The 14,817-nt window shown below is 38.8% G+C and overlaps 1 protein-coding gene across 3 annotated transcripts in view; it reads left to right on the plus strand.

The window, feature by feature from the left end:
* Nucleotides 1-14,817, plus strand: part of KCTD10 (potassium channel tetramerization domain containing 10) — a 71,707-nt gene that overhangs the window by 18,055 nt on the left and 38,835 nt on the right. For all 3 annotated transcript variants that reach the window (XM_053702115.1, XM_053702116.1, XM_053702114.1), the window contains exons 5-6: nt 4,226-4,278; nt 8,562-8,757. In XM_053702115.1, the coding sequence (XP_053558090.1) occupies nt 4,226-4,278; nt 8,562-8,757 (249 nt within the window). The remainder of the gene's footprint in view (nt 1-4,225; nt 4,279-8,561; nt 8,758-14,817) is intronic.

Consider the following 14,817-nt stretch of genomic DNA (forward strand, 5'->3'; position numbering starts at 1 on the left):
GATGTGCGCCAATACCTTTTTGTGTGTGTATATGTATGTGTGTGTGTATGTGTATATACACACACACACAAATATATATATATTTTTTTTTTATTTATTTTTTTACTTCATTCTTCTTTCATTTAGGACCACCTCAGCAAAGCAATCGCCCCACGTATTGCCTTCCAAACACAAATAACCATGTAGACTAATGTTTCCACAAGAACATGACTTATGACTCTTTCTGTCAATCTGTCTGTTAGTCTGATATATAGGATTGTGTGATATATAAGCATTTTATAAAATTATTATTACTAAAGAAACATGGCTGACAATATATGTGCCATTTGCAGGCATTTGTCAAGCCCCAGGATAACAATACAGAAGCATGGAGCCTTTTTTGTCTTGCCTACTCTAGTCAGATGTCATTACCAAGACAAAGTATGACCAAGACACTCTCCTGTAGGCATGGCAGATTAAGCAGAAGTACTTAGTATTCAAAGAGGATAATGCTGCAGTATTTCTATGTGGTAAAGGTTAAAACAAAAAAAGGAGCAAGCTATAAGGCAACATTTCTGAACAGTGTGTAAGGCAGGAGCAGTGCTGAGAAGGGATGGGCATTGCAGAGCCGGAAGATTGTAGAATGGTTGCTAGATATTTCTATAGGGTATAGCATATATATATATATAGAGAGAGAGAGATCTAGAGATCTAGCATTTATAAAGAGCGAGAGAGATCTATTTATAATATATAGAGAGAGAGATATAATTATTATTTTTTTTTCCTGAAACTTTCAGAATGAAAGCCAATGTAGAACTTTTTAAAAAGGTTTTTATAGCTGAGTTAACAAAAGACAGAGAGATGGTCAAATTTAGTAATATATTTGTTCTGAAACTTAAAAAAATAGGGATGAGTACTAGATAAACTGAAGCAGTTTAGAAACCACCATTCTCTTGTATTTTCTGTAGAAGTAACATTGTCAGGTCTAACAAGGTTCACTTACCTGTGCCTCAGTCTGCGGTAAGAAGGGCGTCTCAGAGCAAGGGGGCAAAATGGGGGTGGCGGGATCACAGTACCAGGGGGCAGTGTTATCAGGAAGTTCGCACAAACACAAGGTTAACTCACTGGAGAAGTTATTGATTTGCGAGGGGAAAACTGGCCAAAGAGCTAAATTGCAACTACAAGAGATGCCAGCTTCTCCATCCCATCAGCAAACAATGAAAAGTAGCCCCTCATACCCATCCTTGCATTGTCCTGCTTCCCATGTTACCTTTAAGCTGAGAAGAGATGCTGCAGTACATATCCAGTCCCAGTATCGGTGCTGCTCCCCGGGGGGGGGGCTCTAATCTTGATGCGCAGCTCCTACACTGCCCGGACACAGCATCATGCTTGAATGTGAGCACTGCGCATGCGTGAGACACTCGCATACACAGCTAGGTATGCTTGCAAGCCACTAGGGCTGTGGGATCAGAGTGACACTAACTTGTATTTCTTCTGCCGTCTCCTGTTTTACAAAGTAAGTACACTGACCATTCATAGCGCATATACATATATTAATAAAATGCATATATACGGGGGGGAGGGGCGGTCCAAACCCTGACCAATATGGCTGCTTTTCTCTAATGGCTGAGAGTTGGTGTTGATAAATCCGTTGTTTAACACTCAGTAAAAAAGTAGATGGGGTGTATGGTGAGTGATAATGTGCAGATCGGTACCTGAGGAGGAGGTTATTGCACACTTTTTATTTAAATTCTCAGCCAGGCAGACTGGATTACAGGAGGTTCGCAGTGGAGGCCTTCAGCCGGGCCTAGATTCTCACCAATTTCCTGGTACACCGGGTTAAGCAGCGGATCCTGCAGAACTGAATACATAGGATATAACTGATTTGTATGATACAACAATGGATCAGGTTGACATGATTATGGAGCTGCAGAACTTTTAATGAGGCTGTTTGAGGCTCACAAGCTAATTACCGATTGCTTCGGCAGAGCATCTGTTTTACCCGACCGGGAGTATCCTGAGCCCCCGGTTTCCCATCAGTGTCTGAGGAGAGCTATGCCTGGGAAGCCCCCTGATAATGTGCTATTTAACCTTTGTGGGGTATGGGAGGAGATGGATCCCGAGTCGCTACTCCATCGCAGAAAAGAGAGCCGACTAATATAAGTGGAGTTTTACCTGCAGCACTTTCTAAACAGGCATCTGATGTAGACCTGAATGTTCCGAGGCAAGCAGATGGTTCAGAGTCACTGGGTAAGCTTGTCCGGAGCCCTGGAACCTTTGTAATGCTGACAATTGCAGCTGATAAGTCGGTGATGCCAGGAGGATGCAGGCCTTGCACGGATGTGGGCCTACTGATTATAGCCCAAATCTCTGATGGATTTCAAGTGCAGAGAGCTGCTCTGATTCCCTCATCTACATATCCACAAGCTGCCGTCTTACCATGCTTAGGTGATGGTCAATTTTGTGGGAGGGCAGGTATAGGATGAGTCTCCTACAATGAGTGGACATTGAAGTATGTTCGATGTGGAAATTGCTTGAACTCTGCCATTTACTGGCATAACTGTTACCTTTAACCAATTGTCCTCTATTAAGCCAACATTTTGATGCCCCATTTCTTGAGTGTAATACAATCCTCATTCATATCCCATACTTATACCCTAATGATGCCCATTGAGCCTGATGCTCGGGGTACTTTTATATAATATCACAAATGTTGGTCCCTTAGATGCCTGTATTGCTATACCCGTGTAGAGCTGTTTAGTGTTTATTATTATGTTAAGAATGTTTGCAATTAGTTATGAGTTGAGAGCTAGAGGTATTGCATTAACTCCTATAGCCATTCTCCAATTATGGTAACGGCTAATAGTTCAGGGGATATATGTGACTTTCAATATCTTGACTTGTAAATGTAAATTGAGTGTATTATATTATCGTGACCTCCTCCTTATTCTATTTTAATGTGCTGCCAGTGGCCGAGGTGGCACTATTGAGACGTGTACAAGGAGGCCTACTTTTATGCTTTTAATAAGACCAAAGCCCTGCTAACACTCCAGTCAAACATTTATCTATTCTTATTAGTACACGTCTCAATAGTTAGAGAGCCATTCCCATATACTTTACGTTACCGAATATTCTCCTATTTACAGCAAGTATAGCTGGTATAAAAATGTGAAACCACATAATAAATTTGACCTTTAGTTTGTTGCCTGATATAGTTGAACTGTCTATAGTATGCTCCTTTTAGACATCTTTCCCAAATAGAGCTCTGTAGGACCCTGTGCTATTTAAACACCATACACCCTTAAAATGATCCAGCGTCCCTCCTGATCTTAGTTTAGATCCTATTGTCACTTTACTCTTTGCCCACTAATGGCCTAAATAGGCCTGTTTTTAATGTACACTAAATGGAGGTTCCAGATTTAATTTTTATAATTTCATTTCATTATATCCTTTTCTATTCATTAAAATTCCTTTTCAAATCGGAATTATCGCTAATTGTACTACAGTCCACAAGCTAATGTTCCTCTATTTTTGTACCATTAATGTTATTGGGCCCAAGAGAGGAGGAATCTATTGTATAAATATAAACAAAAAATGAGGTTCTCTTTCATTAGCGCTAAATATAGTTTTTTTCCTGTTTGTTTAATATGTATATGATGTTTTACAAGAGATGCCTATCCAGCAGGTTGTTTTTGTATTTACTGTGTTAGTAATGATGTGTAATTACTTATATTAAATTTGCTGAGATATTGTTTTTACAAGGAACACCTATCCAGACTTTTAACAGCACATCTAGCTGTTTTTTCCAATAGCTGACCTAGTACCTGTTAATTGACTCTTGGATGTGTGACCAACAGTGTACCTTTTTGGAGTTGATATTTATGTACAGTTATTAGCTGACATTGTGATTAGTTTATATATTTGTCTGTATAAAAACCTCAATAAAAATAATGCATATACACACCTGGCTTCTAGATTTTGAGCAAATTTGTCAAGCACTGGTGTAAACTGCTTGAAAATCTATGGAGATGTTTTATGTTCTCACCTGTTTACACAGTTAATAATAGCAATGGAAACTAGGCCTTCGTTTTTATTTCAGGTCTGTATTTAGGTTTCAGAAATAGAAAAAAAAAATTCTAACATCCATTGCATTTCCAGGAGTGTTGCACAGTAAGGATTACTTGCTTTAATTTTCTAAAATATTTGTAAAAAATAATTCTCAATTTTGTTTCTACTTTTTTTTCAGCCAGCAGTGAAGCTACTTTACAATAGGAGCAATAACAAGTATTCTTACACCAGGTAAGCCTGTAATTAATTTATTTTTATAGGCCTTTAATAGATAATGTGTGTGTGTGTGTGTGTGTAACATGCAAAAGGTATACACAACGAAAACCGTGGCTGCAGGTACATACTGAGAGAGTAGAACACTGTATATAAGACACTCTGCGGCGTGGTACAGGCAGTTAAGACTGTCTCCAACCGACCGAACATACAATGCAAAATAGCAGCCACACTCAAGTCACTTAAAGGGACACTGAACCCAAAATGTTTCTTTCATAATTCAGATAGAGCATGAAATTTTAAGCAACTTTCTAATTTACTCCTATTAATTTTTTTCTTCGTTCTCTTTCTATCTTTATTTAAAAAAGGCATCTAGTGCCTTTTTTTTTTTTTTTATTGGTGAATGAATTTATCCACCAATATCTTACACGTTTCGTGCCTACACGGCACTTACTGAAAGATGTATAAAATATAGAATCTCATAGATTAAGGACTATAAAACGGCTGCTTTTGTTTTAAATGTACATTGTTGCACGCACTACTGTTCTGTAGTGAAAAAACGGGTGCATTCTCCTGTGCCTATGCTCTTCAACAAAGAATACCAAGAGATTGTAAATTTAATAATGGAAGTAAATTGCATGTTCTATCTGAACAAGGAAAGTTTAATTTTGACTTGTTTCAATCCCAAGTATAGCTTTACTATCTGAAAGAGCTTTTATAGTGCTAGAGCTTTTGGCAGGTGTTTGTGTTCTAAAATGCAAATAACAGTCTATTTAAAACCACAAATATTACCTTTCTGATTACAGTACTGCACTGCATCTATATTCTGCAGGTGCTATGTATACAAAAGTATTAAAAAATATTTAAAACTACCTTTAGGTTACATTCATAAGCTGCATTATTCCATGTAAATATTGCCTAAATGACGACATAAGATATTATTGTTTACACTTAGTTCTGTCCCCTTTTAGAGCAGCAAATATTAAAAACTATTCCCAAATCCAAACCTTTTCCAGTTTCAGGCAGTTTAAATAAAGGGGTTTTTACTTGTTTTTGGGGAGACAATGCAAGGGAGCAAGACATAGAGTTGTATCTTGTCTCACCCAAGCTGCTTTACTGGGACTTTGTACATATTCAGCTTGGTACTAGAATCAATGTGTCGTTTGAGAGAATTTATTTCTAAAAGTACTAGATAAAAGTAAGTTTCTACCTTTTTCAACCCAGAATATCCACCTCTTTCTTTCAAGCAACAAAAGCTTTGTCCTCTAGAGAAACATTGTGGTCACATGTCTGAAAATTACAATGCATAGTAGAGAGGTAGAGGGCATAGAAATCTCACATTTATGGTGTTTTTAGTAGTAACTCTCAACTCCGTTAAAAACTATTTATGAAAATTCAGTTGGTACTAGGTGCCATTTTAAGTTACATATTCAAACTGAAAAGTAAGCTGCTTCCTTTATAGATTCTGCAAGAAAGGACTTCATTTTCCTGACATACACAAGCTTCTCAAGTTGAAAGAAACATGGATTTAATGAGAATTGTATTAAAAATCCATAAAGTAATTTTAGCAACAAGATTAAAGATGGATTCACCATTACCTGTCAGTAATTTGAATTTTATGTATTTCTGGTTTTCACCTCAATCATCAAAAAAATAAGTTGGAGCCCTGCCTGCTAGATAAGGTTGCAACCGTTAGATATTGCAATTCCAGTTATCAGGACCTTTTAGCACAAACTAGATCAGCTTATTACCAACTTTAAGATTTTTTTTTATTTTTCATTTTTTTATATTGGCTGATGCAACACTTCTTAATCAAATAGTAAAGGGAGAGTCAACACCAGAATTGTTGTTGTTTTAAAAGATGACTTAATTACCAATTCCCCAGTTTTGCATAACCAACACAGATATAATTATACATGTTTTGCCTCTAATTACCGTGTATCTAAGCCTCAGCAGACTGCCCCTTATTTCAGTTCTTTTGACAGACTTGCAGTTTAGCCAATCAGAGCTGTCTCCATGGTAAATTCACATGCATGAGCTCAATGTTATCTATATGAAACACTTGAACTAATGCCCTCTAGTGGTGAAAAACTCTCAAAATGCATTTAGATTAGAGGTGGCCTTCAAGGTCTAAGAAATTGGCATATGAACCTCCTAGTTTAAGCTTTCAACTAAGAATACCAAGAGAACAAAGCAAAATTGGTGATAAAAGTAAATTGGAAAGTTGTTTAAAATTACATGCCCTATTTGAAACATGAGTTGTTGGGGTTTTTTGGACTTAACTTTAGCTTAAAGTGACAGTCATGTCATCTACAGGGAGTGCAGAATTATTAGGCAAGTTGTATTTTTGAGGATTAATTTTATTATTGAACAACAACCATGTTCTCAATGAACCCAAAAAACTCATTAATATCAAAGCTGAATATTTTTGGAAGTAGTTTTTAGTTTGTTTTTAGTTTTAGCTATTTTAGGGGGATATCTGTGTGTGCAGGTGACTATTACTGTGCATAATTATTAGGCAACTTAACAAAAAACAAATATATACCCATTTCAATTATTTACTTTTTACCAGTGAAACCAATATAACATCTCAACATTCACACATATACATTTCTGACATTCTAAAACAAATCAGTGACCAATATAGCCACCTTTCTTTGCAAGGACACTCAAAAGCCTGCCATCCATGGATTCTGTCAGTGTTTTTTTCTGTTCACCATCAACATTGCGTGCAGCAGCAACCACAGCCTCCCAGACACTGTTCAGAGAGGTGTACTGTTTTCCCTCCTTGTAAATCTCACATTTGATGATGGACCACAGGTTCTCAATGGGGTTCAGATCATGTGAACAAGGAGGCCATGTCATTAGATTTTCTTTTTTTATACCCTTTCTTGCCAGCCACGCTGTGGAGTACTTGGACGCGTGTGATGGAGCATTGTCCTGCATGAAAATCATGTTTTTCTTGAAGGATGCAGACTTCTTCCTGTACCACTACTTGAAGAAGGTGTCTTCCAGAAACTGGCAGTAGGACTGGGAGTTGAGCTTGACTCCATCCTCAACCCGAAAAGGCCCCACAAGCTCATCTTTGATGATACCAGCCCAAACCAGTACTCCACCTCCACCTTGCTGGCGTCTGAGTCGGACTGGAGCTCTCTGCCCTTTACCAATCCAGCCACAGGCCCATCCATCTGGCCCATCAAGACTCACTCTCATTTCATCAGTCCATAAAACCTTAGAAAAATCAGTCTTGAGATATTTCTTGGCCCAGTCTTGACGTTTCAGCTTGTGTGTCTTGTTCAGTGGTGGTCGTCTTTCAGCCTTTCTTACCTTGGCCATGTCTCTGAGTATTGCACGCCTTGTGCTTTTGGGAACTCCAGTGATGTTGCAGCTCTGAAATATGGCCAAACTGGTGGCAAGTGGCATCTTGGCAGCTGCACGCTTGACTTTTCTCAGTTCATGGGCAGTTATTTTGCGCCTTGGTTTTTCCACACGCTTCTTGCGACCCTGTTGACTATTTTGAATGAAACGCTTGATTGTTCGATGATCACGCTTCAGAAGCTTTGCAATTTTAAGAGTGCTGCATCCCTCTGCAAGATATCTCACTATTTTTGACTTTTCTGAGCCTGTCAAGTCCTTCTTTTGACCCATTTTGCCAAAGGAAAGGAAGTTGCCTAATAATTATGCACACCTGATATAGGGTGTTGATGTCATTAGACCACACCCCTTCTCATTACAGAGATGCACATCACCTAATATGCTTAATTGGTAGTAGGCTTTCGAGCCTATACAGCTTGGAGTAAGACAACATGCATAAAGAGGATGATGTGGTCAAAATACTCATTTGCCTAATAATTCTGCACTCCCTGTATTTGAGTTTTTGCATGACTGTTCTCTTCAAGGTCTGTTGAAGAACAAAGAGGGCCTGATGATCAAAAACGTGCAGCATGGAGAGGAATCACGCAAAATCTTCTAGGGCTTTTTTGGAGCAATATATTTGTAATATAGGTATCTCTCCTTCACATCCAGAACCTACACCATCTGATAAACCGCTCTCAAGCTAAAATTTGCCTCTAAAATTCTTTAAGTGACCTCACAGTACTGATGAGACTTCTTAGATAATCTGATTGTTGTGACTATGATAAATTTGTTTTTGTTTTTCTCCCTATAATGTTGTGTTCATCTGAACCATATGTAAATGATTTGGAAAGTAACAATACGCTTACAGCTGCTCTTTAATTTATTTGCATTGTTTATGAAAGGATATATTGGCAGCAATAGACTGACTGTATGTATTTTTGCAGTAACTCTGATGACAACATGCTGAAAAATATTGAACTGTTTGACAAGCTTTCACTGCGGTTTAATGGTCGTGTACTTTTCATCAAAGATGTGATTGGGGATGAGATCTGCTGCTGGTCTTTCTATGGCCAGGGGCGCAAAATTGCAGAAGTTTGCTGCACCTCCATTGTATATGCAACAGAAAAGAAACAAACTAAGGTAAAGTGATGTTTTTATTGTAGACTTATGCACCATATAGAAAAGTGTGAATCTTTTGTGAGAAAACACAGAGCTCATATTACCACATAAAAAAGGCAAAATTAAATGTTAATGATTTAGAAAGAGCATTCAATTTAAAAAAAAAACAAAAAAAAAAACACTTCTGTTATCAAACTTGCTTATGTTTGGTATCCTTTGTTGAAGAGTAAAGCTAGGTGGGTTGATAGCTTAGGAGTGTGCACGTGTCTTTAGCTTTCTATGTGTATTGTTGCAAACACCAGAAGGCTAAAGATGTGCACATGCCTAAAGTCATCTAGGATTACTCTTAATAAAATATAGTAAGAGAGCATAATAGCATAATTATTAAATGCATAATAAAAAAAATTATGCAAAAACACTGTTTGAATTTCAAATGAGTAGCACATTAACTTTAATATTTGTCTAAAAGTTTGTCTTTTATAATGTGTGTGTTTGTGTGTGTGTATATATATATATTTCTCTTTTTTCTCTGGAGCTGCGGGATGATCTCTCTCTCTCTCTCTCTCTCTATCTATCTCTCTATCTCTATATATATATATATATATATATATATATATATATATATATATATATATATATATATATATATATATATATATATATATATATATATATATATATATATATATATATATATATATATATATATATATCCCTCCCTCAGTTTATGCCGGGGTTAGCTTCCAGAAGGAATGGTTGTAAATTGAAACCCAGTTTATAATGTAAGTCAATGGGAAGTGAGGGAGTTAGGTTCCAGGCCCCTCTCAAAATTGTCATAAGTAACACCTAATACATTATTTTTAAAGCTTTGAAATGAAGACTTTAAATGCGAAACAGCATTATTAACCTAATAAAATAGATTGTATCATCATCAAACTAAGTTTAATAAACAAAAACATTTGCTAAACCACACCTAATAAAATTATCATACAAACACAGACTGCATCATCATCAATCTAAGTTTAATGAACAAAAAGAAAATAATCACACAACAGACTGTATCATCATCAAACTAAGTTTAATGTAGAAAAACATTTTTTTACTTGCATTTTTCTGCAGCTAAGGGAAGTGGCTGCTAGATCTTGTTCCTTTTAAAAACGTCTCCATTGCTCAGGTCTGGTTATACACTGATTAATTTCAGCCTGCCTGTGTTTAATCACACAACAGACTGTATCATCATCAAACTAAGTTTAATGAACAAAAACGTTTTTTACTTGCCTTTTTCTGCAAACAGTTCTCTGCATTGAGTCTGCAGCTAAGGGAAGTGGCTGCTAGATCTTGTTCCTTTGAAAGCTGATCCATTGATCATGTCTGGCTTGCTTTTCTTTGCATGTGTTTGCTGCAACACAAGCGGACAGCTCCACCTACTGGCTATTTTAATGTATGCATGTGCTAATGTTTTCAATAGCAGTCAATGCTTTTCAATAGCAAAAAAAGGGCGTTATTCTGAAACGGCGCAAATTGAACCGTCGTAAACCGAGGGCCATCTGTGTGTGTATGTATGTGTGTGTGTGTGTGTGTATGTGTATATATATATATATATAGTGTGTGTGTGTGTGTATCTATCACACACACACACTATTCGGGAATCGCTGTGTTAACACAGTATGAAGAAAAAAAATCCGAGATGTTGGATATCTAATTTGCATATCTTACCCAGAATCCTCTTGTGCATTGGTAACAGTGTATATGGAATGTTGCTGGGTAAAAACAAGCGGGCTACTTTCCTAGATGTGATAATTTCCTATACAACAATTTATATTGAGGTATGATAGATATGGTATGATCCAGTTAGTCAGAAGTCATATAACTCGGACTCCAAATCTCGTCATCTACAGAGGCATGACCGCAATGTACTAAACACCCCTCATCGCTCCATGATGAATATATATCACAACAACCTACGTCATGTCTATATAAATAAAAATTTGTGCACATTTAGATAATGGAAGTGAATTGGAAAATTGTGTGGGTGCTCCGACCAAAATGCCGACTGACATTTGGCTGACAGCATTCTGGCTGACAGACAGAATGCCGAAACATGTTCCAAGTTCGGCCGAGGGCAGATACACTCCAGAGTGCTCTGTTCTAATCAGACCCTTTGGCGCCGCAACCACCTCTGGGAACTTAAAGGGACAGTCAACCCAAAAATGACTGTAACTTATTTAGATTAGTTCATTAACGATCTTTACAGTAAACTGTAGCACAATTTTCATCTAAATAAACTTTGGCAGAAAATAAACTTACTGATCTCATCTGGCAGTTTTGAAATGGCCGCCTGACTCCTCCTTCTCTGACGTCTCCCAAAAGCTCCCACTAGTACAGGATCCTTTTCTCTAGTCTCGGATTCTCGTCCCTGCGCGCTCCTGTGTCTATTCAGTTCAGTGACACATGCTGTTACACGCAGTCTCTGGGTAAACTGCTGCTGCGGCAGGTGGAAAGATCACTCTGTTCCTCTTGTAATCTGGTCTGGGGGGCTGTGGAGGGCTCTTGGTTTTATTGGTTTTACCCAGGCTGAAATTTATTTAACCATTTCGCCATGATCAGTCCGGACAGTTCCTGCTGTGTGATCTCTTGCAGCAGCTGATCCGCTGACACTCCTCCAGCACGCTGTGCGGGTCCGGGTGTAATCCCAGTAATGTGCTTCCTGCAGAACTGGTTGATTTAATTAAACTGTAATCTGGAGCGTTTATATACCTGTGTCCATTTATAAAGGAGTAACCTGCTTTTCTCCCTCGGTACGTTTACAGCTGAGACCTCACAAGTGTGCACCCACACCCTTTACAATATTACAACTGGAATTTAAATACATATTGAGGCGGGTTGCTAAGAAACAACCTAAAGATCGCGCTGTAAAATGAGTATTCTGTGCACAGCGCTGTGCAGATGGGTCTATGCACTGGTATCCCCGTATGAGGTACATGTGTGCACACTGTCGTCACTGAGCTAGTAAATAAATGCATCTACTTGTTTTTTCTGAATACAGGATATTTGTTATTACTTCACCATCTAAAGTATGAATGTACCATCTATTCATATACAGTATACTGTTATCGACCCCTTAGTTGTGTACACTGCAGTCCATTCCTAGTATACAGTTGAACACACATACATTCACCCCTTTTATACAGGCGTGTACACTGACATCCATCCCTGTTATAAAGGTGTGTGCACTGACATCCATCCCTTTTATACAGTTGTGTGCACTGACATCCATCACTGTTATAGTAGTATACATGTGCAGTGTAATGATTACGTGTAATCGGTACTACATAGCCGTGTATATGTACCAGCTAGACAGTGATTTGACAGAAGCTGTTAGTGTGTTACTTATGTATAACTGTGAGTGTGGTACTAATAACTATGTGTATGTGCTAATCTGATAACGATTTAGCTAACATTACAACATATGTGCACTCGGCACACAACCGATCATATTCAACCTAGAAAGACTCTGTTAGAGTGACACTTATTTTCTCCAACATAGGTGTGTCCGGTCCACGGCGTCATCCTTACTTGTGGGATATTCTCTTCCCCAACAGGAAATGGCAAAGAGCCCAGCAAAGCTGGTCACATGATCCCTCCTAGGCTCCGCCTACCCCAGTCATTCTCTTTGCCGTTGTACAGGCAACATCTCCACGGAGATGGCTTAGAGTTTTTTAGTGTTTAACTGTAGTTTTTATTATTCAATCAAGAGTTTGTTATTTTAAAATAGTGCTGGTATGTACTATTTACTCTGAAACAGAAAAGAGATGAAGATTTCTGTTTGTATGAGGAAAATGATTTTAGCAACCGTTACTAAAATCCATGGCTGTTCCACACAGGACTGTTGAGAGGAATTAACTTCAGTTGGGGGAACAGTGAGCAGTCTTTTGCTGCTTGAGGTATGACACATTCTAACAAGACGATGTAATGCTGGAAGCTGTCATTTTCCCTATGGGATCCGGTAAGCCATTTTTATTCAGACAGTAAATAAGGGCTTCACAAGGGCTTATTAAGACTGTAGACATTTTCTGGGCTAAATCGATTCATATATTACACATATTTAGCCTTGAGGAATCATTTAATCTGGGTATTTTTGTTAAATAATATCGGCAGGCACTGTTTTTTAGACACCTTATTCTCTAGGGGCTTTCCCTAATCATAGGCAGAGCCTCATTTTCGCGCCGGTATTGCGCACTTGTTTTTGAGAAGCATGGCATGCAGTCGCATGTGTGAGGAGCTCTGATACATAGAAAAGACTTTCTGAAGGCGTCATTTGGTATCGTATTCCCCTTTGGGCTTGGTTGGGTCTCAGCAAAGCAGATACCAGGGACTGTAAAGGGGTTAAAGTTAAAAACGGCTCCGGTTCCGTTATTTTAAGGGTTAAAGCTTCCAAATTTGGTGTGCAATACTTTTAAGGCTTTAAGACACTGGTGAAATTTTGGTGAATTTTGAACAATTCCTTCATACTTTTTCGCAATTGCAGTAATAAAGTGTGTTCAGTTTAAAATTTAAAGTGACAGTAACGGTTTTATTTTAAAACGTTTTTTGTACTTTGTTATCAAGTTTATGCCTGTTTAACATGTCTGAACTACCAGATAGACTGTGTTCTGAATGTGGGGAAGCCAAGGTTCCTTCTCATTTAAATAAATGTGATTTATGTGACACTGAAAATGATGCCCAAGATGATTCCTCAAGTGAGGGGAGTAAGCATGGTACTGCATCATTCCCTCCTTCGTCTACACGAGTCTTGCCCACTCAGGAGGCCCCTAGTACATCTAGCGCGCCAATACTCCTTACTATGCAACAATTAACGGCTGTAATGGATAATTCTATCAAAAACATTTTAGCCAAAATGCCCACTTATCAGCGTAAGCGCGACTGCTCTGTTTTAGATACTGAAGAGCATGAGGACGCTGATGATAATGGTTCTGAAATGCCCCTACACCAGTCTGAGGGGGCCAGGGAGGTTGTCTGAGGGAGAAATTTCAGATTCAGGGAAAATTTCTCAACAAGCTGAACCCGATGTGATTACATTTAAATTTAAGTTGGAACATCTCCGCGCTCTGCTTAAGGAGGTATTATCCACTCTGGATGATTGTGAGAATTTGATCATCCCAGAGAAACTATGTAAAATGGACAAGTTCCTAGAGGTCCCGGGGCTCCCAGAAGCTTTTCCTATACCCAAGCGGGTGGCGGACATTGTAAATAAAGAATGGGAAAGGCCCGGTATACCTTTCGTCCCTCCCCCCATATTTAAAAAATTGTTTCCTATGGTCGACCCTAGAAAGGACTTATGGCAGACTGTCCCCAAGGTCGAGGGAGCGGTTTCTACTTTAAACAAACGCACCACTATACCCATAGAAGATAGTTGTGCTTTCAAAGATCCTATGGATAAAAAATTAGGTTTGCTTAAAAAGATGTTTGTTCAGCAAGGTTACCTTCTACAACCAATTTCATGCATTGTCCCTGTCACTACAGCCGCGTGTTTCTGGTTCGATGAGCTAGTAAAGGCGATCGATAGTGATTCTCCTCCTTATGAGGAGATTATGGACAGAATCCGTGCTCTCAAATTGGCTAATTCTTTCACCCTAGACGCCACTTTGCAATTGGCTAGGTTAGCGGCGAAGAATTCTGGGTTTGCTATTGTGGCGCGTAGAGCGCTTTGGTTGAAATCTTGGTCAGCGGATGCGTCTTCCAAGAACAAACTCCTTAACATTCCTTTCAAGGGGAAAACGCTGTTTGGCCCTGACTTGAAAGAGATTATCTCTGATATCACTGGGGGTAAGGGCCACGCCCTTCCGCAGGATAGGTCTTTCAAGGCAACAAATAAACCTAATTTTCGTCCCTTTCGTAGAAACGGACCAGCCCCAAGTGCTACGTCCTCTAAGCAAGAGGGTAATACTTCTCAAGCCAAGCCAGCCTGGAGACCAATGCAAGGCTGGAACAAGGGAAAGCAGGCCAAGAAACCTGCCACTGCTACCAAGACAGCATGAAATGTTGGCCCCCGATCCGGGACCGGATCTGGTGGGGGGCAGA

This window comes from Bombina bombina, chromosome 2 (assembly GCF_027579735.1).
Source record: "Bombina bombina isolate aBomBom1 chromosome 2, aBomBom1.pri, whole genome shotgun sequence".
In the NCBI taxonomy this organism is placed as follows: domain Eukaryota; kingdom Metazoa; phylum Chordata; class Amphibia; order Anura; family Bombinatoridae; genus Bombina; species Bombina bombina.